This window comes from Mandrillus leucophaeus, unplaced genomic scaffold (assembly GCF_000951045.1).
Source record: "Mandrillus leucophaeus isolate KB7577 unplaced genomic scaffold, Mleu.le_1.0 Scaffold320, whole genome shotgun sequence".
Taxonomy (NCBI): Eukaryota; Metazoa; Chordata; class Mammalia; order Primates; family Cercopithecidae; genus Mandrillus; species Mandrillus leucophaeus.
Genome location: NW_012103366.1, coordinates 1143515 through 1170732, shown reverse-complemented (window position 1 = coordinate 1170732; position 27218 = coordinate 1143515). Strand labels below are relative to the sequence as shown.

At 43.9% G+C, this 27218-nt stretch overlaps 1 protein-coding gene across 1 annotated transcript in view; it reads left to right on the top strand.

The window, feature by feature from the left end:
* APBB2 (amyloid beta (A4) precursor protein-binding, family B, member 2) overlaps positions 1-27218 on the top strand; it is a 369777-nt gene that overhangs the window by 210725 nt on the left and 131834 nt on the right. Inside the window, exons 5-8 of the mRNA XM_011987971.1 lie at positions 3699-3907; positions 13980-14042; positions 14421-14506; positions 14604-14664. Coding sequence (XP_011843361.1) covers positions 3699-3907; positions 13980-14042; positions 14421-14506; positions 14604-14664 — 419 coding nt within the window. The remainder of the gene's footprint in view (positions 1-3698; positions 3908-13979; positions 14043-14420; positions 14507-14603; positions 14665-27218) is intronic.

Below are 27218 nucleotides of genomic sequence, written 5' to 3'. Positions count from 1 at the left end.
TTTTTTAAGATGGAGTCTCACTCTGTCACTCAGGCTGGAGTACAATGGCATGATCTTGGCTCACTGCAACCTCTGCCTCCTGGGTTCAAGTGATTATCCTTCCTCAGCCTCCCGAGTAGGTGGATTTACAGGCGTCCACCACAACACCTGGCTAATTTTTGTATTTCAATAGAGACAGGATTTCACCATGCTGGCCAGTATGGTCTTGAACTCCTGACCTCAGGTGATCCGTGCGCCTTGGCCTCCCAAAGTGCTGAGATTACAGGCATGAGCCATCACCTCTGGCCGTCCTCAGCCTCTTGAGTAGTTGTCACTATAGGCACATGCCAATATGCCCGGCTAATTTTTTGTGTTTTTGGTAGACATGGGACCTCACTGTGTCTGGAACTCCTGAACTCAAGCAGTCTGTCTGCCTCGGCTTCCCAGAGTGCTGGGATTACAGGCATGAGCCACTGCACCCAGCCTAAATGTGTAGTTCTATGTAGAAGAACAAAGCAAATTGGGCAGTGAAGGTTAAACAAAATGAAGTATGATGGTACTGAGAGTCTTCACTTGGCATACTTCCTGCCTTTCCTTGTGGAACTTCTCAGTACGAAAAATAAACAAAATCTCACTCAAGACTTCTTGGTCTCCAGCCCAGGACTCTTCCTAATTTATTGTATTATATTTCTTTTTATCCATGAGGATGCTCACATATGCCATCAAGGGATAGATAAATGTTTGTAAGTCTTGGGAGTCATGAAGTTGCACTGTTGTGTGAAATTGCATAGTACTGATTTCTTTAGAATTTCTCTTTTGCTAAGTGCCAAGTTCCAGTTCCCATCATTGGAAGACCTAATTGATTCACTCATTTCTTACTTCTCCTTTATTTATTCCCTCCCTCCCTCCCACCCTCCCTCCCATCTCTCCATCCATCCAATTTTGATTGAATACCTGCTATGCTAGGTGTCGAACATGATGGTGAATAAGACAGATACGGTATCTGCCTACCCTCACAGGGCTTAAATCCTTTAAACCAATGTGAGATAATATGGAAGGGATTCTGTACATTATTCTAGACTTATTAATAATACTGTAGGTGTGCCCACTTGGCTTCTGTCACCAGCACCATTGTTACCACCTATTTCTAGCAACAGAATAAACCTCCTTTTTTATTTCAACAAAATCTCAGCCTAAGCTTAATAAAACTAGGGTGGGTTTGGTTGAAGATAAAACAGTCCGATTCATGCCATTCAGCATAAAGTTCCTCTCATGCTACCTCTAGGTACCTCCTTATCAGCCCAACTTGAAAGCCACCAACCTTGGCCTCTGCTATTGGTCTAACATGATGTCATATTTTGATAGTGTATGTAGCTATTCTTCATACATGCTAATGTCTCAGTGGTAAAGACAACTAGGCTAAATCTGTAAATTCAGGCCTCCAGTCCTCATAAACCACAGAAATGGTAACTGGCAGCTGCTTTGTATCTTTTCAGTTTCTAGCCCCAAAGCTCCCTGTCTGTGAGCCACTAGAATGGGACAAGGAATCCCACTTGCTAGGGTTTTCTCCAACTTAATCCCAAAACCTGTATCTTTTACCTGATATGTCCCAGTTGAGATGCCAAAAACAAAATAATAGCAGGAGTGACCCCTTCGTCCCCTAAAAAGGAGACAGGACAAAGAAATGTAAACACATGTTTGACTAGAGTTGTTTCTGCAAAATTTGGTTAACTTGAAATTATTTAATTATGCTTCACTCCCTGTGGGGACAGGGGGAAATTCCCAGCATAATTTGAGACTAGTGGCACTTTCGCCTCTGGCAAATTTAAATGAGGAAAGTGACTGCATGCATGCACATCCGTGGCCACAGTCTTCATCAGCCCCTTTGTTTGACTTCTCTGTTTCTCACGGTGGCTCTGCCTCGGTGATGCCTGCCCACATGATACAGTGACGCTTGCACGGAGCCAGGCCCACTTGTGTTCTCCTTTGAATTGCCGGAAAGCACTCCAGCTGCTTTTGTATGGCCACACAGGAAACAGTCTAATCCTTAGAATAAAATTGATCCCTGGGTTTAGAGCTCAAGTTTTTAAAGTTTTTCTTCCTACATACATTGATACAGCCTGTGATTCCCTTATTACCCCTCCATCTCGGTGGATGTCTCATGCTACTTCCTCTCCCCTCTCTTCTCTCTTCTCTAGCACTGTCACCCATTTCCTAGTCAACTCAAGGCCAAGAATGAGACTTTTTAAAACCAGCAGGTATTCAGTAAACTGATAAACTACATACATAACTGATATGTAGAAAGGTCAGATAGGATGGGAATTGTCTAGCAGACGTATTTTATTTGGCCCTTACAGTGTTTAAAGGATTATTTTCTGGAATTGGAACGACTGGACTTCGTAAGTGCTTGCCCATTTTCCACAGTGACCCATCTTTGTTGTCTCTCACCCACACTCTGCTTCACATGTTTACATCACTGACCTGTCCGTAGAGTCAGTCTGGTCCATTGTTGACTTCTGAGGCTTTTCCAATCTGCCTTCCTTGGGAATCTTTGGAGATGGAGTCTCACTCTGTCACCCAGGCTGGAGTGCAGTGGTGTGATCTCGGCTCACTGCAATGTCTGCCTCCTCGGTTGAAGCAATTCTCTTGCCTCCGCCTCCCAAGTAACGGGGACTACAGGTGTGCATCACCATGCCCAGCTATTTTTTGTATTTTTAGTAGAGACAGGGTTTCAGCACATTGGCCTGGCTGGTCTCAAATTCCTGACCTCAGGTGATCCGCCGATGTCAGCCTCCCAAATTGCTGGGATTACAGGTGTGAACCACCATGCCCAGCTTTCCTTGGGAATCTTCTGTGTACAATTAGAATTCTAGAATATTGGCTGGGCGCAGTTGCTTACGCCTGTAATCCCAGCACTTCGGGAGACCGAGACGGGCGGATCACGAGGTCAGGAGATTGAGACTATCCTGGCTAACATGGTGAAATTCCATCTCTACTAAAAATACAAAACATTAGCCGGGCGTGGTGGCGGGCGCCTGTAGTCCCAGCTACTCGGGAGGCTGAGGCAGGAGAATGGCGTGAAGGCGGAGCTTGCAGTGAGCTGAGATCGTGTCATTGCACTCCAGCCTGGGTGACAGAGTGAGACTCTGTCTCAAAAAAAAAAAAAATTCTAGAGTATTACAGAAGACTACTACTATTGCTCTTTTGTAGGTGTCCCAATCACATGAGAGAGATTCTTAAAGCACATGAAAGATATAAATGCAGCACTCATTTACAGAAAGCATTTTAAGAAAATTAGAGTGATAGCTGGGAATGACATGATGCCCACCAGTGAATCTTACTAATTGACAAAAGCATTCAGCCCGCTATGTATAACTATGTGAATTTTGCTTGGGAGGTTGATTCTGGTTTGGAGCTTTAGCTTGTTCATAGGGTTCTTAGAGCTATAGGATGACTTGATAGTGAGGCTTTCGTGTCCCTGTTCTCAAGTGTCAACCTTCCTTTCCAATTCTTTGTTTCCATATCACCTCTTTTACCAAGTACAGCTACACACGTCAGCATGGATGGATTTCACAAACATACCAGGAAGAACTAATCAGTTGGACTATGGACACGTCTGCCTTTGGGGTTCACCTGACAGATAGTGCTGAAATTGGAAGCCTCTTTCTCTTTTAATAAAATTCTCTTTTTCTCCCCCGTCCCCGCCCCCCATTTTTCAGCAGATATATGGAGTGATCACTCATTTCAGACTGATCCGGATTTGCCGCCTGGCTGGAAAAGAGTCAATGACATCGCTGGGACCTATTACTGGCACATCCCAACAGGAACGACTCAGTGGGAACGGCCTGTCTCCATCCCAGCAGATCTCCAGGGTTCTAGGAAAGGGTCACTTAGTTCTGTAACGCCATCTCCCACCCCAGAGAACGAGGTAAAACGGAGTGTCTTTTTACCGGCTTAGTAGAATAGATGTAACTTGTGGTTTCTCTTTACACTAGTTGCTTCTGCCCCAACAGGTCATCGAGGTAAGCTTTTTGATTATTGTGCATGTTGCATTTGAAATCTCAGTAATGCTTCCTCTTAGTAAATAGTGTTAATATCCATCTTTCAGGGATGTTTTTATTTTTTAATGGCTTTTGGTCTCTTGAAACACCATTCCAGGTACAGAATGCAAGAGGGGCTGATTAATGAGAAGTGGTTAAGATTCCCTTGTGCTCACTGAGGCAGTACTTTACTCTGCAGGTAGCATTGCATGGTGCTGGCTCCATAAAATATTTACACACGGAAGAACATCTCTTGGCCAGATGTATTGTAATTACTATGTATCTTATTAGCCTTGGGCTCATTTGATAGCATGGAGGGAATGTCTGCAAGAATAACCCTGGAGGGCCCTCAGATGCTTAATTTCTGTTTTAAAAAATCTGTTTATTTAGCAGAAGTGACATTATTTTAGAAACAATTAACAGCATAAATTTCTGCTGTCCCTGAGGAAGAAATCTGGATGTTTAAACAAAGAATTGAGGCATTAAAAAATTCATTGTGGTGTTTATTAGTATAAGGATCCCCGCAGTGAACCTTTGTGAATCCCGAAAGCGAACTATTCAAGAGAATTAGAGTTGGAAAAGGTCATAATTAAGTAATGACTTCTTTTGACCCCAGACACCCAAGCATTTTTGCCCCTTTCTGACCACAGTCCTTAGGTCTTTGAACAAGCCCATCTTCTTTTGCTTTGAAGCATGAGGGCATTGGAACTACCTGCGGAAGCTTCTTTATCTGTTTGCAACAGTTATCACCCTTCCTGTTTTTAAAAGTAGATAATGTCTTGTTTCCTAAATCTTTGATTGTGTACTTGTTCTTCTCTGGGAGGTAGTGAGTCCTATACTCTCATCACATTCCTGCTGTTAGAGGGCTTTGGCTTCTCATTTACCCAGCCTGGACCTCACATTCTCCAACTTGAAAGTGATGGGCTGGGGCAGCCATACCCTTATTGGTAGGCAAGGACTTTGGTTTACCTGTGCCATGCCGTGGTCATCAGGCACATGCTTCAGGACTGCTGAATGCCATGTAGGGCTTTGTTGCTTATCACTGGGCAATTTTAACAACTTTTTATTGAAGCATAGTAATTCCTACTCCCTGGGCAATTTTTATTCAGCCTTTTGTTCATCTTGCATCAGGTGTGCTGGGGGATAAAGAACCAACACCATTTGAGCCCTCAAGGAGTTTGGCATGGAGAGGAGTCCTCTCCTGTCCCCACCCAGTTGGATCCTGGGATTCCCCCGTACCACAGTGGGGGCCTCTAGAAGCCGAGCCGGCCAGGATCAGTCTCTGTTCTCACAAGGCACAGATGTGCTCTCCCTTTCTTACTTGTAGACCTTTTCTCTTGACATCTAAGTTGGCAAGAATCTGTTTCTCCATTCCCCTATTCCAAGCCTATAACCGTCTTCATTCCCCTATTCCAAACCTTTAACCATCTTCCCAGGCAGAGAGTGTCCTATATACAGAGAACACCAGGGTGAGAAGGCACCATCTGGTGCCAGCATTTGTATGTTACAGACAGGGACACTGAGGTACAGAGAGGCCAGTGACTGGTGGCAGCTCTGGGCCTAAAGCTCAGAGTTACTGAATCCTCCCAGATCCTAGGCCAGAGGTCTTCTCACTCAGCTTCCCTGGCTTTGGGATTTCAACCTGCTCTGCTTCCTCACTGTCCCAGAGAGGGGAGATCACACTAACTTTGAGAGACAGTTTTTGTGCCATGAATCTCCAGTCCTCTGCATCTGGCAGTGGTGAAGTCCTTTGTAAAGGCCGCCTGCAGAGGCCCAGGCGCGGGTGTGTGGACTCCAAGGAGGGCATCCTGAGGCTTACGGAGCTCAGAGTTGTATTTCTTTGATTAATACGTTAGCCTTTTGTTTCCATGATTTGGGCAGAAGTCTTGGGAAGAACACAGCGCAGGTGGGCGCTGGCTCTGGGGAAAACTGCCAGGTAGCGGAGTTCATCTCTACCCTACCTGGGGCCCATTTTTGCCTACTCTTTCCCCTCTCTGTGCCTGCATCGTACCCCTGTGCTAACTAATGCCCAGGGCCCCTCTCAGGCTCAGAAGGACGTACCCTTGGCACCTCCTGCCCTGGAGTTCAATGTTCCCCCTACACAGCCCTGCAGCTCAGCCTTCTCACTGCTCTTAAAGATCTGTTGTAGTTTTCAGGATACTTTCCTAGACATCATTTCATCTGATCTTCTCAGGAGTCTCCTGGGGCAGAGAAGTCAGCTGGTATGTTCTCCAATTAAGGAAAGAGGTAACTGAGACTCAGTGAGTTAAGTAGCCCTCAGCTGGGGTTAGGGTGGGATGCATCCAGTTCCCTGACTCCAGACCCCAGGACTGTAGAGCCCCAGGACTCTGAGCATCTCCACCTTCTATCAGTTCCATTCCTCTCTTCTGCCGCTCACTGTGCCAGTTGTATTGACAAAGGCTTATCCCTCCACAGAAGCTGGTTAAAGGAGCATATTTTTAGGAGTTTCAGAGACAGGGACTCATATCCAGCACTCTCAGAAAACAACGGGGCAAACGTCTTCAGGCTGACCTTTCACTTGTTCACATCATACACGTTTCTCCCCCTACATAAGGTCCTCCATTAAGTCAAAGAACCAAGCAGATTCAAAAGGAAATAAATAAGTCATAGAGGCAAAGAGATGAGCAGATAGAAGAGGAATAGGAGAATTGGGGAAAAGACTCAGCGTGCCACATACGCGGATGTACAGACGCTGACACCAATATTAAACCAGGGGCATTAAGAGAAATCAAGTATTTACAGTCCAGGCTAACGCCTTAACTCTTCACTCCCCGTAAAACCCTTATGTGGTCAGGTGCTGTGGCTCATGCCTGTAATCCCAGTGCTTTGGGAGGCCAAGGCAGGAGAATCACTTGAGACCAGGAGTTTAGGAGCAGCCTGGACAACATAGCAAGACCCCATCTCTACCAAAAAAAAAAAAAAGATTTTAAATTAGCCAGGTGTGGTGGTGTGTGCCTGTAGCCCAAGCTACTTAGGAGGCTGAGGCAGGAGGATCACTTGAACCCAGAAATTTGAGGCTGCAGGTGAGCTATGATCACACCATAGCACTCCAGCCTGGACAACAGAGTAAAACCTTGTCTCTTAAAACACACAAACAAACAAAAAAACACACCAAAATCCTTATATATCTGGTATTATAGTTGTCTTTCTTATTTTGCATTTGACACTGAGACACAGAGAAGTTGAGGAGTTTGGGCAGGACACATAGCTAATACATGGTAGAGTCAAGCTTGAGTTCAGATCTCCTGACCTCTATTTCCACCCCAAACTTCACAATATCGTATGTCTGGGAGGCTTGGAGACTCTTGCATCCCTTTAACTCACCCTAAGGGAGGCTGTGTCACATGTGGAGCCTTCTAGAAAATGACCTCTCTTAATATCATTGTCTCAGGTGCTAATGACAGTTGAAGAGAAATGATTATTTTTCTAACACCATTTCTTTGATTCCTAAATAGAATCTATTTCAAACAGTTTCAAAGCATGAGAGGAGAGCAAAATCTTAAGGGACAGAAGAAGCTTGTAATATGTTGTGTTAGAAATGCATATTTTATTCAGCTTTTTTCTGAGCTGGCTTCAAAAAAAAAAGAGAATCAAATAACTAAGTGCTAAATCTGTTGACTAGGCTTCACAAAAGTTTAGAACTGAAGGCTTCCTTACAGTTTGAAAATTTTACATTTCACATTCCAAAGTTCACTTGGGAAGTGTTAAGCGCAGTGGATAATGTTTCCGCTGCATATGCCAGCAGTATTTTTGAAAGTTTATAAACTGGCCAGGAAGCATTTGCTGCTGAAATTTGGCACATGGTGCTCCTCCCCACCCAAACCATTTATTTGTTCCAAATTACCTTGCAAACTGCTTGAATGTTGAATTTTAGAGAGAATGGAGAGCCACACAAAATATTTTTATGAATATCCATTGGCCTGTGGCCAAGTCTTCCCGTCTTTTCAAGCGAAGGTGTTTTGGTCTTCCTAAAGAGGAAAGTATGGAGAAGGCGAATCTGAGGCTCGAGAAAATGAATTGTTGCTCAAACTATGGTTTCCTCTTGGTCCTAAATCAACCTGTTCTTATGAAGTGCTCATGGCCTCAGGGGCGGCGTGAGAGCCTAACCCCCCAGGAGGGTGACAAGTGGAATACCTTAAGCCTGTGTATTCTCATATACATGTAGAAATAAGATGACAACATAAAAGGGTCGTTCTGCTATCATTTTGCTGAACTTCTTCACTCAGTCAAGTAATCGTGGCATTGAGTGCGGAAGGAATCTTGGAGCAGGGCCTGTTGAATGTGCAGGCGGTATTTCTCAGCCAGTGAGCCGAGGAACGGTGCCAGGAGAACCTCTGGGGATCACAGAATAGGGTGGGGCCTGGGAACCTTTGCGTAAGCTCTCCAAGTGATTTTACGCTGAGTAAGTAGGACAGCAGGTCCTCTAGTGACTATAGCTCCCCTATTTTTATTTACATGTCACTTCCTCAAAAATTATTTGGATTCACCTCGTTGTCTCCCCAGAGCTACTGCTCTTACCACATTGCTTTGAAAGCCCTCTATTCTGTCATGTCCCACTGTAGTGTTGTTAACCTGTGGTGTGTCACTTTCCCAATAGGAAGCTCCTAGGAAGCTCCTTGGTGGTCGGGACCTGTTCTCTTCATCATGTGCACAGGGCCCAGTACATGACGACATTCATTAACTATTTGCTGAATGAAAAAATAAATCAGCCGCACAGCCAAGGAAGCTGTTAGTTGATCTGTTGCAATGACAAAGCCGGCTCTAGAGCCCTCAGTCTCCTGGCCCCCTCTGCATTGTGGTTTCTGCATTGCACTGCTGCTCACAGAGACTGATTTAATTGCACAAGCTTTTGGTAGTCTAGTTTACTAGTTTGATTTTTTAACTTCTCTGAATTATGTTTGTGTGATTAAACCATGATGCTATAATCTTCTGATAGGGTGGGCAGATGGCTTGAGCCCAGGAGTTTCTCTACTAAAAATACAAAAAATTAGCTGGCATGGTGATGCATGCCCTGTAGTCCCAGCAACTCGAGAGGCTGAGGTGAGAGGATCACTTGAGCCCAGGAGGTGGAGGTTACAGTGAGCTGAGATCATGCCACTGCACTCCAGCCTTGGTGACAGAGCAAGACCCTGTCTTAAAAAGAAAGAAAAACTGTACACATATAAATTGATAAAACACTCACTGACATTGCCTGCCATACTCCTTGGCATTCCAGGTTTTCTGCCATTTACTATCAAGGCCACACGTAATGAAGCGTCAAGCCTTGACAAAATGGCATTGAGAGGCATGATTCGTAACCGTTTGTATTCCCCAAACTGCTTTTTCCTTCATGGAAAGAGTAGATCATAAGGAAACTCTCATTTGCAGGGCACCCTCAGGCAGCCAGTCCCTGTGCTAAGAGCTAACATTCTAGATCTCACTCTGTCTGCACATTGATGGGAGGCCTTCTTAGTCCTGTTTGATGTGGGAGGGAGTTGAGGTCAAAGAGCAAGTGAGAACAGAGGCCGAATTTGAACCCCAGCATTCCAGTAGGCAATGTGTCTTTATTCATTTTCTGATGCTTATAACAGAATACCTGAAACTGGGTAATTTATAAAGATAAGGAATATATTTTTTATGGTTATAGAGGCTGAAAAGTCTAAGGCCAAGAGACTGCATCTGGTGAGGGCCTTCTTGCTGGTGGGGACTCTGCAGAGCCCTGAATGAGTGCAGGGCATGACATGGTGAGGGAGCTGAGCATGCCAGCTCAGGTCTCTCTTCCTCTTCTGATAAAGCCACCAGTCCCACTCTCGTGATAACCCATGAATCCATAGATGAATTAATCCACTCATGAGGGCAGAGGCTCTTAAAGGCCCCACCTCTCAATACTGCAACATTGGTGATTAAATTTCGATGTGAGTTTTGCAATGGACAGGCATTCAAACCATTGCATTGTGTTAACTTCAGAACTTCTCAAGTGCATACAGAGATGATATGATTATAGCTTCTGTCACTGCCACTGTGGAATGTTTTAGTGCTTTTCCTCTCTACCCAGTTCTCAGCAGGTTCAACCCTCTACTCTTGCCCCCTGGTTTGCATTTTGATACCACTTCATGGAGATTTTCTTGGCACCCTAGAGAAAGCCTCCTGGTAGGGACATACCCAGCCCTTGAGACTACATCTTTAAGAGCACTCTGTTGACATTGTCAAAGAATCAACTCCATTGTTGGCCTTTTTCCAGCTGATAATGCATCATTTTTGTTTGCTATGCGAAATTGCTTTCCAAGACCTCAGAAAAGAAACATGAAAGAAGAAAACTCTCAGTAGTCAAGGTTATATGATTGGATTCCCTCCTTACTGGGTCCAGCCTCACACAGCTTCTGTGTGGTGCTCGAGGGTTTTGAGGAGTGCCATACCCCAGGCATTGGGTCAGTCCCCCTAGACACACTATCTCTGAGGAGCTAAGGCTCCAGAGCTCTCCCAGAACTGAGCAGGATCAAGTAATCAGAGAAAGGGGTGTTGCAGCCTGGGCAAGGTCAGGACAAGCACCAGGAGGGTGTGCCAGCTATGACTGTGGTACCAGATGACCCTCGGCTGTGCAAGGCTTTAGCTGCATTGCTGGAAGGTTACCAGGCTCATGGAAGCTTGTTGCTCGTAGAAGATGGTCCCTGTTGGTCCATTACCACCTCTTCCCCATCTTTATGTGTTTGTCTTACCTGAGGCATATTGTCCAACTTGCCTTTTCCTCTTTTAATGTTTTTCTCTTTGTCCCTCTTCTTCTTTCGTCTCTCCCACCCCTACCCCACAGACTGCAGACTGGGGTGGATACAGACTTTCTGTAGAACCAAAGAATCTTTGTTGCGTTGTGCTTTTTAAAAAATTTATTAACTAAAAATTATTAGCAAAGCTTATTAGCCAAATATAGAAAATATTCTCTCTTCTTAATTAAAAAAATTAGATGAATAGGCCATGTAATTCTTAAAATTTAAGACAAAGTGACTTTGTCTTTCATTGACTTTAATTTTTTGAAAAAGAAAAATTATGGTCACTTATACATTGGAGAAAGTTTGTCATCTTTGATGTAAATGAATGGTTTTAAATATAGGAGGAGAGAAAAGATCTTTGGCCCAGTCATAACACATATAATGCTAGTTTCCATTTTCCTTACTGAGTTTTGTGCTAAAGGATTTCTTTAGGAGTGCCCGTGTTAAGTTTTTGTAAAATCACTATATGGAGCCTTTGTTTATTTAAATCTATAAAAGGTGATTGTTGGACATTTGCCATCTAACTCATGTTTCCATAACATGAGAGCTGGATTCTGACAGTCTTAGTACTGTTTATCTTTTACTTTACAGATACCCTTATGTCCAAAGAGTAAATACATTAAAATTTTTAAAAACCACACACACATGCAGAGAATTGTTTTAATTAAGTACTGAAGACTTTTCTGAGTACCTGTTGTAGAAAATACTCTTCTTTTACTCTCTGTACAGAGTCTCAACATACAGGGTCTCTTGGGGATAATTTCTGAAATTCTTTTTGTGAGGTAACTTTTTTTTTCCTATTTCTTTATAAATTTCTCCACAAAGACACAATTATCTTGAGTCTTCCTAATTCATCATCTGAGTATCCTTTTTTAAAGTTCAACTTAACATCAAATATTGCTCACATGTAAACAGTGATGACAATTTGAGGCCATATAAGCTTGTTTTCTTTTTGAAAAAGAAATTCTAGCTTAAAATTTTATTTTGTACTTGATATTTCAGGTCCTTATCTCATGTCCTTATTAGTAGCTCTACAGTGGTCCAAACCAAAATTGGTCACTGGCCCATCTGGAAATATGAGAAAAATTGGGCATCTTTCTCTCAGGAAAACATACATGTACAAAACCCCGCACCCGTTTCAGGGGTTCACAGTTCCTCTGAGCTAACAGGTTAAGATTGCCCTAGGTTATTAATTTTCTCTTCATAAAGCTGAACACTGCTTCTGGGGGTGGAGTGAGGGGAAAGGTAAGGGATTGGGCAACATTCCTGCCGTTTATTCATTAAGAGAAATTTTTTTTTAAATAAATACAGTGGTCTAAGTTCCTATTTTATTTTCAAAAGCTGTAATTTAAGCCTAGACCAAAAATGAAAACGACACCACATGTGCAGTAGTAATAATGGGTCTAAATTTGCAATGTCGTTACTCTCAGAAAGGCTTGCAGAGTTTGGTAAGTGCATGTTGCACCAGGTGCCATGGCTCACACCTATAATCCCAGCAGTTTGGAAGGCCTCAGTGGGAGGATCAGTTGAGCTCAGTTGAGCTCAGGAGTTCACGACCAGCTTGGGTAGCATAATGGAACTCCCATCTCAACAAAAAAGTTTTTAAAAATTAGCCAGGTGTAGTAGCATACACCTGAATAGTCCCAGCTACTCAGGAGGCCCAGGCGGAAGGATTGCTTGAGCCAGGAGGTCAAGGCTACAGTGAGCCATGTTTGGGCCACTGCACTCCAGCCTGGGTGACAGAGTGAGACCTGTCTCAAAAAAAATTTTAAATAAAATAAATGCATCTTTCGACACACAAGACATTTAAACTTAGTTTTTATCTGCTTTTAGTGGTTTTTTAAAACTGTCAATGTTGGGAGTAGAAGTTATGGGTCAGTATTCACTTCTCATTTTCAAATAACTTCAGTTGAAAAGTGATTGAGCTGAAAAGTTTTGATGATTGATTTCTTTTTCTTTTTTTTTTTTCTGAGACGGAGTCTCGCTCTGTCGCCCAGGCTGGAGTGCAGTGGCATATCTCAGCTCACTGCAAGCTCCTCCTCCTGGGTTCACGCCATTCTCCTGCCTCAGCCTCCCGAGTAGCTGGGACTATAGCCACCCACCACCACGCCCAGCTAATTTTTTGTATTTTTAGTAGGGACAGAGTTTCACTGTGTTAGCCAGGATGGTCTCCATCTCCTGACCTTGGGATCCGCCCGCCTCAGCCTCCCAAAGTGCTGGGATTACAGGCGTGAGCCACCGCACCCGGCTGATGATTAATTTCTTATACAAACAGATTTGCCTAACTAGTCGTTAAAGCAAATTCACAAGACTGTCCCTGAGTTTTATTAGCCTTGCTTGCTTATTTCCCCAAATCTTAGATTAAAAATATTTGATTATTCACTAGGTCTAGTAGAAAGAAATTTTCTCATTGTCTGAGGTGGATGGAGGAGTTGTTTAGATTTAAAATCAGTTATTGCAAGAGCTCTCCCAACAAGGCCAGGCTTCATGCCTTGCACTATAATTATGTTTAGAAAATCATTTCATGATCAAGGATTAATTCGTGAAGAGGCTTTTGTAGCAAATAAATAAATAAATAAGTAGAGCTTTTATGAATTAGAGGAATTTATGTTAGATTGTTTAGAGCTGTTTTTTGTTAGGTTAAATTTCCACCAAATGTTGATGTCAGTCTGTGTTCTTCACTAACCCTCTCTCCCCATCATTCTCCTTTTTTTCTTTAAGTGAAAATATCTTGACTCCCAACTTTGGGGCCCTCAGCCATGGGCATTCCCCAGTTTCCAAACAAACACAGTACCCATCCCTCATCCCACCCCCACCTCCAGAAAACAGTTCTGTTTGGTTTATAGGGAGGAAATGGTTATTACGGAATTAGGTATGCTAGTTATTGAATACTTGGAATTATATTGTTTGCTTTTAAAATTACCTTAAGGAAATAACTTCACTGTCTGCTTCTAATAATGTTTAGTCGCTTATTTGGTAAGTAATTAAAGCACTATCACTCTCCTGCCCTAGTCTTCAGGTGATAATCTAGACATAGAGGGTGTGAGCCAACAAGTTGCTGTTAGAGTTAACTTGTTCCCTAACCCATCTTGTGAATATCAATGCTAACAACAGTGTCTTGTGTTTTTTTTTTCTTTTCTTTTCTTTTTATTTAAATCAATGTGCTTTTTTCCTATGTGAATAATTATATGTCTAGAAACAGCCATGGAGTGATTTTGCTGTTCTGAATGGGGGAAAGATTAATAGTGACATTTGGAAGGCAAGTATATTGTCAGATCTTAGATCATTTAATATTTTATCCTTTCTGCATGGCTGTGGCTGTATATTTTTCTTCTTCGTGAATATCATGCATTCTGCAGGGACACAGTGATCGGGCTTCTTGCTAGGGGCATTCAGCTCACACTCCTGTTGCCTTTTTTTTGGTGTCTCCCATTGTGAATGCCCCAGGTTCCCCGTTGTTTTGTAAGAACAGGCGTTTGCACCAGTCAGCATTCAACAGTCCTTGCATGCCTTTCTCTGCCTAAGCTCACATACACTCTCTGCCTCTTGCTGGGAAGACTTCTCTCCCGTTTGATATTTGAGGCAATGAATGGACTCCTCCCCCATTGTACATTAACAAGGTTCTGTTTTCCTCTAGGATTTGCATGCAGCCACTGTTAACCCGGACCCCAGTTTAAAAGAGTTTGAAGGAGCAACCCTACGCTATGCATCTTTGAAACTCAGGTAGGACATTAGAAGGACTGACCTGCTGTCAGTGTATAGCTTTGTGCAGACAGTTTGCAACAGAATTCTGAGTCCACTTTTCTGTTTTTCTGTCTAGAAATGCCCCACACCCTGACGATGATGATTCTTGTAGTATCAACAGTGACCCAGAAGCCAAGGTTTGTAAGAGACTTGCTTTCAGCCACCAGGTTATATTCTTAGATCCAAATAATGACTTTAGATAATGGCCCAGTTTTTACAAACCATCAACCCGGAGCCATTTAATAAGTAATTATCCCTCAATTCTCTTTCTTTCCTAATCTCCCTGACACTTGAAGAAAATCCCTAGGGTAAGTTAGGTTTGGGGGCGTCTCTAGAACCATCAAGACTCTGCCTATATCTCACTACATCAGCTCTTTACACAATGTAATAAGTTACAATTATTGTTCAAATGGGTGGGCTTCAGGCTCTGTCTTGCAGAGCAATGGGAGAGGAGGCTAAACAGGTAGGGTATGAGACCCCTCCCACCTCCCTCCACCAGAGCAGCCTCATATCGTTGCCATTCCTGTCATAAACACAGATTGGAGAATTAGGTTTTATGATGGAAAACTGGGGACAGTGGGGGCAAACTTGTGTCCATTTTGTTTCTGGACTTCTGGTAGGGTGCTAACAGAGCCAGCTTTCCGGGCATGTGGCCAGTGCAGGTGCACAGGCCCCACAATGAGAAGGCCCCTGTGCGTGGGGATGAATGCTTCAAGGTTGCTGTCAAGAAATTCTTAATCTTTGAATTTGTATCTTATAAGTCAAGTCCAACGGAACATCCATGAGAGGACTGGGCTTTGGATTACACACAGTCCTGCCACCTCCCAGTGTCCATGGGCGATTCTCAGCTTCTGGCCCCCTGGCATCCCAGGCCCTGCCAGACCTCCCTCTCTCGCTCCCCACGTAGAGATTCCTGCTGCCCTCTACCGTGAAAGAGACATGGGTGTGAGCATGGGAGGGTCGGGGTCAAGTGCACACTCCCTGGGTATCTTGGGATGGAGCATGGTGGTGACCAACCCAGTCTGGGCTGGCAACACTGCTGTGTGTTCCGCAGGCAACTCAGTGGGGGTGAGCCTTTTGCCTACCCGCAGTCCAGGCACTTAGCATGTTCCAGCACTGATGTTGCCATACATTTATGGGCCACCCATCTGTTGTGGGTTGAGATTGTGGGCCCATAGGAAGAAATTCCTGGCTTGATTTCCCTGGCCCTGGTCAGTGCATGGTGCAGCTGCCCAGCAGCTGATGGGAGCAGGGACCCAGAAGCTGATAGTCTGTGTGCGTGTACCAAGATATGGACAGGGCCCTGAGTGTTTGTAAGGGTTTGCACTTACTCTACAAGTATCCCCATGCCTGAGGGATTGTGACATTAAATAGCAATTAAAAAACACACTAACGGCCAGATGCGGTGCCTCACGCCTGTAATCCCAGCACTTTGGGAGGCTGAGGCAGGCGGATCAACTGAGGTCAGGAGTTCAAGCCCAGACTGGCTAACATGGCGAAACCCCGTCTCTACTAAAAATATAAAAATTAGCCGGGCATGTTGGCATGTGTCTGTAGTCCCAGCTACTCAGGAGGCTGAGGCAGGAGAATCACTTGAACCCAGGAGGCAGAGGTTGCAGTGAGCTGAGATCACACCACTGCACTCCAGCCTGGGTGACAGAGTGAGTCTCTATCTCAAAACAAAACAAAACAAAACAAAACAAAACATCTTAACAAGCCAAGAGAAAGTATACGGAAGAAAGGAAAAACCTTTGTTTTAATAGTTTTTATAGCGTCTTCCCCCTGCTTTTTGAAGAGGGGCTGGGGCTTGCATTTTCATTTCGCATATTTCATTTTCATTTACAAGTTATGCACCTGAACTTCTGGTGCTAACAACTATGGAATTCCACCTTGTCTACTTCAGCGCCTTCCCCTCCCGTCCCCTTCACCCTCCTGTGCCATGGAAGGAGAAGGAATCTTCCCAGATTCTTTTTTATTTGTTCTGAATCCCAAAGCAGATCCGTGTCTACAAATAACATTGCAAATAGGTTTTCTTAGCAGTTAAGAGGGGAACACCATACAGGTTCAAAACCTTGACTCCTTTGCCAGAAACTGCCATATTGCCAGTTGGTTCTGTAAGTATCTTAGGGCTCCCAGTAAAATCTCTGCTGCTTCTAGTCAAGTCAGCTTTGTTCTAAGCATAGCCAGTAAGATGATGGTCACTCTAGAGCCTGCTTTCTGAGCAAGTCCTTGGGCTGCTCCTAACATGCGGGTCTCTAAAGATGAATTTTATAAAGAAACGCGGGTTGTGAACAACTTGCTTTGCTACTTAGTGTTTTACAAGTTGTATCAGCAAAAGCTGGAAGAGGAGCAGTGAGTATCTCTGTCCACCACCAAGGGCTGGGGCAGTGAGATATGTGGAGCCAGGGTGTGAAATTGACAAGGGGAAAAGCATGGAATGGAGATGGAATTGGTAATAGGAATAGGAGGACTGGTTCAATTAAACCCAAGTCAGTGGATTGGGCTTTCTCTCTTTTCTCCCTACGGCTGTATTGCTTACTGGATTCTTTATCTGCTACCTTTTTATTGCCAGCATGTCTATTTCAATGCCTGTTATGAGTCTGTTCATGTTAATAAGGAAGCTCAGCTTTGTCATAAGTTCCTAAAGCTGTGCTTAGTTCTAAACAACAACAAAAAATATATACATTGTATTGTTTATCTGTGTCTTTGTTCCATAAAAGATGTGAGGAGACCTTTAAGAACAAACAGTTTTTAAAAAAAAAAAGGCACAGAAAATGTCAGAGAATAATCAGTGTATCAGTCTGGGCTGGAACAATATAGAGAGTAAGGAAAGATCAGCCTGGGGAGAACGAAAAACCCACAGCTTTTCAGATCACAGGATTTGCACAGCTACTAACATGAATTTGCAGGTGGGGTTTTCTGTGTGTGCCTCTTGGTGATTATTTAACTTGAGGATTCCTAGCATGAGTGGAATGAATGCCTAGAAGGGCTCCTCAGAATCTTAAAAGGACTTTTGCAAGCCGGTACAGTGGCTTACGCCTCTAAGCTCAGCACTAAGAGCCCAGGAGTTTGAGACCAGCTGGGCAATATAGCGAGACCTTGTTGCTACCAAAAATAAAAAGAAAATTAGCCGGGTGTGTGGCCCGTGCCTGTGGTCCCAGCTACCTGGGAGGCTGAAGTGGGAGGATCGCTTGAGCCTGGGAGGTAAAGGCTGCAGTGAGCCATAATTGTGGCACCGCCCTCCATGACAAGTCCATGAGTTCAGAGCTGACTTTAATGAAGACACATTGGAGGAGCTTCCGTCCCCCATGGGAGTCATTCCTGCCTGTTTTGTGTTGCCTGGGGGCCAGAGCCAGCACCTCAGAGGGAGAAGTGGCAAGACCTAGGCTTTCTGGATGTTCCAGCACCTTTGTAGAGTAAGTTATTCACTTTAGATGACCCTTTACATTCTTTCAGTCCACCAAGAACCAGGGAACCGAGTGGCCTCCTCCCCACCAAAAATCCTGACTTTAACAATAATATTTGATATACTATGGAATTCTAAATGTAGTCTGTGAGGAATGATTACTCAAAAAGTTTTTATAGAAAATATCTTCCTTACTCCCTACTTAAAACTTACATGCTGAAAAAACTAAAAATTATTTTTAGACTGTCAGGATGGGGACACTTCCAAATCCTCTTCAGCTACTACTCTGAATCTGGGCGTCTTAATCAGTTGTTCAGTGAAACCTCTAAATAGCAATGGCAACACAAAATCACCACACACACACGCATATGCACACACACACGTGCATACACACACACACGTGCACGCACACACACACGTGCGCGCACACACGCGTACGCACGCGCACACACACACGCATACGCACACACACACACATGCATACGCACACACACACACATGCATACGCACACACACGCGCGCACACACACACACTTCCCCAAAGAAACAGTCTTTTTCTAACTCTGAAAATGTTTTTTGAACCTACTAAAATTTTTATACAGTAAAGTTTTTGTACTTGATAACCATGTATGTGTGTTTGTATATAATTCTGAGTTCCCTGTTTAACTTTTTATTTTGAAATAATTAGAGATTTGTAAAAAAGTTGGAAATATTGAGTTCTCATAGATCCTCTCACCTAGCTTTCCCTAGTATTAACTTCTTCATAATCATGGTACATCGGTCAAAACTAAGACATTAATATTGATATCATTTGCTATAAACTTTATTCACATTTTCTCATTTTTTCCACTAATATCCTTTATCTGTTCCAGGACCCAGCCTAGGGTACTATGTTGCATGTAGTGAGCTCTTGAAAAATTATTTCACATGCTCCTCCCTGTAGCCCTTGGCTTGGTCACTCTTGATTCTATTATAGTATTTCATTTAATTAATAGCACCATAATGTGTCTAGGCACCTGCATCCATAGGAGCAGTTTTTCCCCACTACAGAGCAGAGCAACAACTTCATAAAAATAGATGACTGTTTTTTCGTTTAAATTATTGTTTTGGTGTAGGTTGCTAGAACTGGTATTACTGGGGCAAAGGCTATCAGTTTTATTGCTTCTGTCACTTATTGCAAAATTACTTTCCAGAAAGCCTGTAGCAGCGCATAATCCCATCAGTAATATCCCTAGAGTACTCCTCTTTGTCCACATCCCAGTTCACTCTAGGCTTTGTCATTTGTGTCATTTGTATTTATTCGTCCTAGTTTATTACGTGTGAGCTACTAACCCTTAATTTTAAAATTTCCCCTTATTGGCCAGGTGTGGTGGCTCACGCCTGTAATCCCAGCACTTTGGGAGGCTAAGGTGGGCAGATCACAAGGTCAGGAGATCGAGACCATCCTGGCTAACACAGTGAAACCCCGTCTCTACTAAAAATACAAAAAATTAGCTGGGCATGGTGGTGGGTGCCTGTAGTCCCAGCCACGAGGAAGGCTGAGGCAGGAGAATGGCATGAACCCGGGAAGCGGAGCTTGCAGTGAGCTGAGATCGCGCCACTGCACTCCAAGAGCCTGGGCAACAGAGCGAGATTCCGTCTCAAAAAAAAGAAAAAATTTCCCCTTATTAAATTATCATAAACACAGGACATTTCCTATGAAACTGTTTCTGTCCATTCCTGGCTATTTTTTTCTCTTATTTTTCTATGCATTTTAAAAGTAAGATTTTTATTCAGAAATAATTTTAGATTTATAGCAAAGTTGCAAAGATAGTACAGAGTTCTCATAGCCCCTTCTCCAGATCGCCATCATGTTGTATCCCTACAGAATCGTAGTACATTTGTCAAAACAAAGAAATTAACATTGATTCAAAAGTATTAATAAACACTGTATTCTGATTTTTACCAGTTTTTCTTCTAATGCCCTTTTCTGTTCCAGGATCTAATCTAGGATGCCATATTCCATTTTAGTCTCTATGCATATGGTCATTCATTCATTCGTTCATTTATTTATTTTGAGATGGAAGCTCCCTCCATCATCCAGACTGGAGTGCAGTGGTGCGATCTCGGCTCACTGCAACTTCCACCTTCTGGGTTCAAGCAACTCTCCTGCCCCTGCCTCCCGAGTAGCTGGGATTACAGGTGTGCACTACCACACCCAGCTAATTTTTTTTAGTAGAGACAGGATTTCACCATGTTGGCCAGGCTGACCTCGAATTTCTGATCTCAAGTGATCCACCTGCCTGGGCCTCTCAAAGTGCTGGGATTACAGGCGTAAGCCACCACACCCGGCCACATTTTTTAAAATTGTTTATTTTTGAGACGGACTCTCGCTCTTCTTGCCCAGGCTGGAGTGCAGTGGTGCAATCTCAGCTCACTGCAACCTCCGCCTCCTAGTTCAAGCGATTCTCCTGCCTCAGCCTCCCAAGTAGCTGGGATTACGGGCGTGCACTAGCACGCCCGGCTGATGTTTTTTTTTTGTTTTGTTTTGTTTCTCTTTAGGAGAGACAGGATTTCATCATGTTGGTCATGCTGGTCTTGAACTCCTGACCTCAGTCGATCCCCCTGCCTCGGCCTCCCAAAGTGCTGGGACTACAGGCATGAGCCACTGCGCCCAGTCCGCTATCCATTTTTAACTTCAGAACTATCTGCTTTTGTAATCTTACACATTTTCTTCAGTCAGTTCTTTTTCTATTTGATGCCACTTTTCCATGGAAAATGTTTTAAAACTTTCTATATCCAAGGCTTTTGTAGATGATCGCCCCTCACGCGCATTTGTTAAGACGACGACTCCTTGGCATGTTTTAGGCGGCCAGGTAGCTTGCACTTCTCAATTCCCATCACCCGCTGTGCTCATCCTAGTTTAATATCTTAGATTCGGAATTTAGCCCTTTTCCCGTGGCACATGGCTGACCAAATTCTTGATTAACATTCAAAAGCCAGTTACAATCAAATTGTAGAAAACTATAAGAAAATTGCTTTGAAAACTATATGCTGTTTCATCAGAGTTCTTTTCTGTCCTTTGTGTTAACTCCGCTCAGACTTCTGTAAGGGAGATGTTCTGCCACCTGGTGGACAATATTGAAAATTACATCTTTAAAGAAGAGGGGCTGGGCGGGGTGGCTCATGCTTTAAGTAATCCCAGCACCTAGGGAGGCTGAGGCAGGCGGATCTCTTGAGCCCAGGAGTTCGAGACCAGCCTGAGCAACATGGTGAAGCCCTGTCTCTACAAAAAAATGAAAATATTAGCCTAACGTGGTGGCATGCGCCTGTAGTCCCAGCTACTCGGGAGGCTGAAGTAGGAAGATCACCTGAGCCCAAAGAGGTTGAGGCTACAGTGAGCCATGATCGGCCATTGCACTTCAGCCTGGGTGACATAGTGAGACCCTGTCTCGAAGAAAAAGGGGGCAACATTTCATCTGGAATTAGAATTTCTTTTGCTTGGAAGAGTACCATTAGAGCCGATCTAATGGGCCTTTATTTTAGAGGTGAAAAAAAAATGAGTCATAGAGTTATTTGTGATAACAACTAGTTCTTGGTAAAAATGGCGTTTGAAGATGGGTCTTCTGAGCCTCCAACTGCTCCATCCTGCTGTCTCTGTCTCAGTGTATAACAAATCATTTTCAATATATTTGTGAGGAGAGGTTTTTGGTACTGTTTTTAGAACCTTGTTCTTTGAAACACATAATTAAGAAAACGGGTAAGGAAGATTGTGCTGCCCCAGATATTATATTCTCTGGGTTTCAGTGTCCTCATCTTTCAAATGAATGTGTCATCAAATTAGAAGTCATTTCAGGTTCTGAGAAAATTTCAGATTTCAAATGAAATGTGGTAGCCCTCATCTGTGGCATCTGGAGATGAAATAGTCTATCTGTATTTAAGTCTAGAGAAGGAAAGAGAGAGTGCCATGAACCAGGGCTGGCTCTTCTTTCCTGAACACACTCTGCATAGGTGCCCTCCCCTCTGCCAGGCACTTAACCTGCAATTTTCCTGCAAAAACAGGCATTATAGTTATGTTTCCATATTGTAGATAAGAAACTGATGCTTACAAGACATCAATTATTTATCACACATCTAGTAACTGTGATGGAACAGGGACTCAAACACAGATGCATTTGACTCCAAAGGCCGGGGAAGTGTCACGCCCACCTGTTCCCAGTTATTGCTTCTCTCAGCTTTAAGATCATTTTGGGGCCAGGCGTGGCGGATCACCTGAGGTCAGGAGTTCGAGACCAGCCTGGCCAACATGGCGAAACTCTGTACCTACTAAAGATACAAAAATTAACTGGGCTTGGTGGCACATGCCTGTAATCCCAGCTGCTCGGGAGGCTGAGGCAGGAGAATTGCTTGACCCCGGGAGGCAGAGGTTGCAGTGAACCTAGATCGTGCCACTGCACTCCAGCCTGGGCAACAGAGCAAGACCCCATCTCAAAAGAAAAAACATTTTGGCAACCTGGGTATTTGGGGTTGGAGTAGCAGGGTTGTTCGAGGTGGGAATGTGTGAGGGAACTGGAAGGTCAGTGCTTGACGACAAACTCCTTCTCACCCTCATCCAGACTTGTGGTCCAGTCTTTTGTGGTGCTTTTCACATGTTACTGAACCTGTGGGCAAATTCTGATTGATTTGCTCCGGAGTGGGACACGAAATCGCATTTCTGTTAAGTTTGCAGGTGATACTGATACTGCCAGTCTACAAACAACACGGAGTAATAACACTATACAGTTGGAAACCTGATAAAAATAAGGCACCAATTTTGTGCAGCTTCTGCAGGGGAGTACACATAGTCTTTCTATGCAGTATCTTCTAGTTCTTTTATGGCCATTTGCAACCAATTTGCAGCTGCTCAGGAACTTTTTTTATTGGCACTGGATTTTGTGGAAGCTTCATGTGCCTCCTTACTCTTCTGTTATAACTTGCCTCAGATGGAGAGGAAGAGGAAGGAGACGAAACAAACCATTGGGTAGTAGGTTTGACGGAGCTTTCTGAACTGAATGGTGAATGGACATGAGATTCTAATATTCATCTGTGAGCTTTATTTATCTGTGCCCTCTCTTGGTTCCTATTAGCATAGATTTTCATGAAGTAATTATATTAGCAGCTACTGACTAGCACTAATAGATAAGCAGGAAGTAGTAGGGAAGTACCTTTTCTCATTCAGATTTATTTCTGGTCTGTGTAGCAAATTCATTATCATTACTTAGCATTTATATGGGATTTTACAGCTGCATGTAGTTCTTATAATTGATTTTTATTCATGTGGTACAGGTTTCTTCTTTCAGAAATCCTGATCTGTGTGGGAAGTTTGGGTTTGATTTGCATTGTTGATTCATTCATTGAGTCAGAGACGTTTATTGAATGCTAAGTGTGAAAGGAGCATACATACTTAATGTATGGTGTGGTTAAGAGCGTGGACTCTGGACCAAGACTGCCCGGTTTAAAGCCAGGCTCTGCTGCTTACTAGCTGGATGACCCTGGGCAAGTTACCTAACCCCTCTGTGCCTCAGTTTCCTCATCTGCAAAATGAGGGTAATGATGGAGCCTACCTCATATGGCTGTTATAAACATTGAAATGACATATTATAAACACTATAAATACACATGTAAAGGGCTTGGAACAGTCCTTAGCATATAATAAGCATTATGCACTGGCCATTATACTGTTCCTACTACAAGAAGGAATGGATATGGCCCCTGCCTTCAAGCAATGGAGAAGAAACAAGCAAATTCAATGCACTGTGCCAGGAGCTGAGCTCCTGAGTCATGAATGGGGGTTGTTCCGGGGCCATATTCCATGGCTGGGTGAAAGGGGTGGCTTGGATGGTTTCCCAGGAGACAATACCTAAGGAAATAAGTATATATGAATTGTCACTGGAGTTAGTAATTCTCTCTCCCCCCACCACCATTCTTTTCAAAAAATGTAAGTGCGGAAGCTTTGAAAATGATTTGATATGTAAATTTGTGTTCATTTTCAGCAAATGCTTTTAGGAACAGATCTGTTAAGATGAGGTCCATCTGTATTTGCCCAATACTGTGGATAACATTGTTTCTGTTATCTGTTCCTGTGTACTATGTAGCAAACTGCACCAAAACTTGGTAGCTTAAAACAATCATTTATTTTGCTCAGGATTTAGTGGGTTCCAGAGTCTGGGGAGGGTTTGGCAGTGCAGTTCCTGCCTGATCCACATGGGGGCGGCTGGAGCTGGAGGATCCTCTTTGAAGATGGCTACTTCTCCAACCTGCTTCCTGGCTCAGTGCTCCTCCTCACGCCCTCCAGGGCCTCTCCGTGTGGCTTGGTCTTCTCATGGGGTGGTCTCTGGGTAGGCAGTTGTAATTCTTACCTGGTGTCCAGCTTCCAAGAAGCAGGAAGGTGAAGCCACCAGGTGAGGAAAGGCTCTTCTTGGCAATGGCGCCATGTCACTTCCACTGTATTCTGTTGTTCAGAGTCGTCACAGTCCAGATTCAAGGACTGGAGAAACAGACACCACCTCTTGATGAGACAGTGGCAAGTTCACGTTAGAAGGAGCGCATAGGATGGGAGGTTTTAATGCAGCCATCTTTGGGTGGTGCAATCTGCTAAACATGTCATTCCCACGTTTCAGTCATTCAAAATTAGTGCCTTCAGTACAGGGCAGAAAATAGCAACTTGTTTGAATCTTGAAACCAAGGTCTAGAGCCAGCGTTGAATATATCAAGTCCTGGCCGAATGAGATTCAACCTCTCATGCATGGCTTTTAGTTTGGTATTCACAAAGAGAAAATAAGGATCATCTCCAGCCTTAGGAAAAGCAGAAGGCTCAGAGAAGCAAAGTAACCTGCCCAAGCATGCATAGCTGGTCGTGGCAGAGCAGGACCCAAAGCCAGGCTCCGTGACCCTTATCCAGCCTGCTTTTCCACTGAGTGGTGCAGACACTCACTCCCATTGGCCTTGGCTGCTCATTTTGCCTCCTACCCCAGAGTACAGCTTTTGTGTTTCTAAAACTGTTTTCCTCCATTTATTTGCCAACATGGCCAAGCGTATAATGCCGTGTTCCTGACAGAAGCACGGCTTCCTTTCCCTTATTAACTTCTGGTCACTAAGCTTGCCTGAATGAGCGGTCGAGGAATTGGCAGCCATATGTGAGTCCCCGAGTTTTGAAGGGTGCTGTCGAAAAAAGATGCATTGTTGTCTAACTCTTGGCAGCTGCACCCTCTGAGGGGCAGATGCCTGGAAAAACTAATGAAGGAAAGGCAGACTTCCCTCTTCCCCTGAAGGAATCAGGTAGGAAACAGGTGAGGAAATGGGCACCAGCCAGCAGCAGTGGCAACAGCCACCATCCTGATGGTGCCAGAGCAGCAGGTGTGTGAACCTGGCCTGTTGGGTTCTTGGCACAGAATTTTGGGCCATGAATAATCACAGAACTGAACAGCCTCAGGCAGGAGTGGCCACGGGACATCCATTCAGCAGGTCTGGGTGCTCCAGGAAGGACCAGCTGGTTGAGACCTGGGGATCCTGAAGCTGGCATTCCAAGGCCATCTGGAAAAGAGCCAGCACGTCTCAGAACTCATTCTGTCAGGCTTGCTGCCTAAGAGCTTAATGCCAGATACTGGTATTTAGATAGTGATGAAAACATTTCTGCTTTATTTGCAGTTTAAAAATTGATGGAGAACTGATGGTTTTTCCTACAGAACAATTAGATTAATTCAGATGCTGGCCAGGCGCAGTGACTGATGCCTATAATCCCAGCACTTTGGGAGGCCGAGGGGGGTGGATCCTTTGAGCTCAGGAGTTCAAGACCAGCCTGGCCAACATAATGAGACCCCATCTCTTAAAAATAAAAAATAAAAAATTAGCTGGGTATGGTAGAACACACCTGTAGTCCCAGCTACTTGGGAGGCTGAGATGGGAAGATCGCTTGAGCCTGGGAGACAGAGGTTGCAGAGAGCCGAGATTGTGCCACTGCACTCCAGCCTGGACCACAGAGCCAGATCCTATCTCAAAAAATAAGTAAATAAATAATTCAGTTGCCAAGCCATTTCTAGTTAAGCCACAATACTTTGTCACTTCTAGGATTCCTATTTAAAACCTCATCCAAGTGTGAGGCCCTATAGCGAAGTCACAAAGATCAAGGTCTAAGTTCTCCCTCTGCTTCTGACTCTAGTACTTATAAGAAAATCATTTCAGTAGTCAGCCTTTCACATTTTCAGACTCTGAACTGACACCAAGAGTGGCAGCTCTCAATAGCAGTCTGCAGCAGATTCATCTGTTTACTCAGCATGTGTGTATTCAATGGCTAGTACATACATAGGATGGTAGGAGATCAGTCAGACTGGGGAAGGAAACAAAATAATGCAGCAGAGACAATGCTAATATCATTTAAGAATGACAATTACAGTGCTGCTGGAATTGAAGAAGTAGCTTGCAACTGCATTGCAAGTTGGATTTTTGTTGCTTCACGTTGAAGCAGTTCAATTGGATGAGTTTGCTAAGCCCTAACACATAAATAATTTCACTTAGCTTTAGGAGACCCTCAGACTAAAGATAGCTTCATGAAAAGTGTACTTAGCTGTTAGATCCACACATTCGTATCCCAGATCTCTAGCCAGACATGCTTAGTTCCCCCTCTGGTGTTGGCACCGATAGGATATGTGTCCCTTTTGATCCATGATAGTCTCATTTTCTCAGCAGACATGCTGCTCAGGAAGGGGCAGACAGGTCTCCACTGGGGCCCACTTTCCTGCTCCAGCCACGTTACCAATGGTCAGATTGAACTGCAAGTGACCCTTGTCTCTAGCAAAGCTGGAAAATGGACCCGCGTAAATGACACATGGAACCCAGAGCCAAAAGCTTGTGATTTCTCAAAAAGTGCTTCTGAGAGCCATGATTTTTTCAGAGTTACAAGCTCAGATGAGATCGCAACCTAGAGCATATTTTTAGAAAGTACTTAGTTTTTTCTCCTCTTCACCAATGCAGTGGGCCAGTGTCACTAAATAAATAAAGCAAAATCCTACATCAAGCTTATCTCTTCTCTTCAGATATTCTTATGCATCTCGCTGTGTTTTGGTTGAGAGCTAGAAACAATGGAATGAATGGGCATCCAGTGTCGACCTTCATCATTTGACAGGAGTAGAGGATGGATGGAGAAGGGAATGAACATTTATCCAGGTCCAGAGTGCTGGCCACTCTCCATGCATCTCTCTGATTCTCAGCACCACCATGCAGGGGAGGTGAAGTTATTATTCTCATTGTACAAATGAAGAAACTCGGATT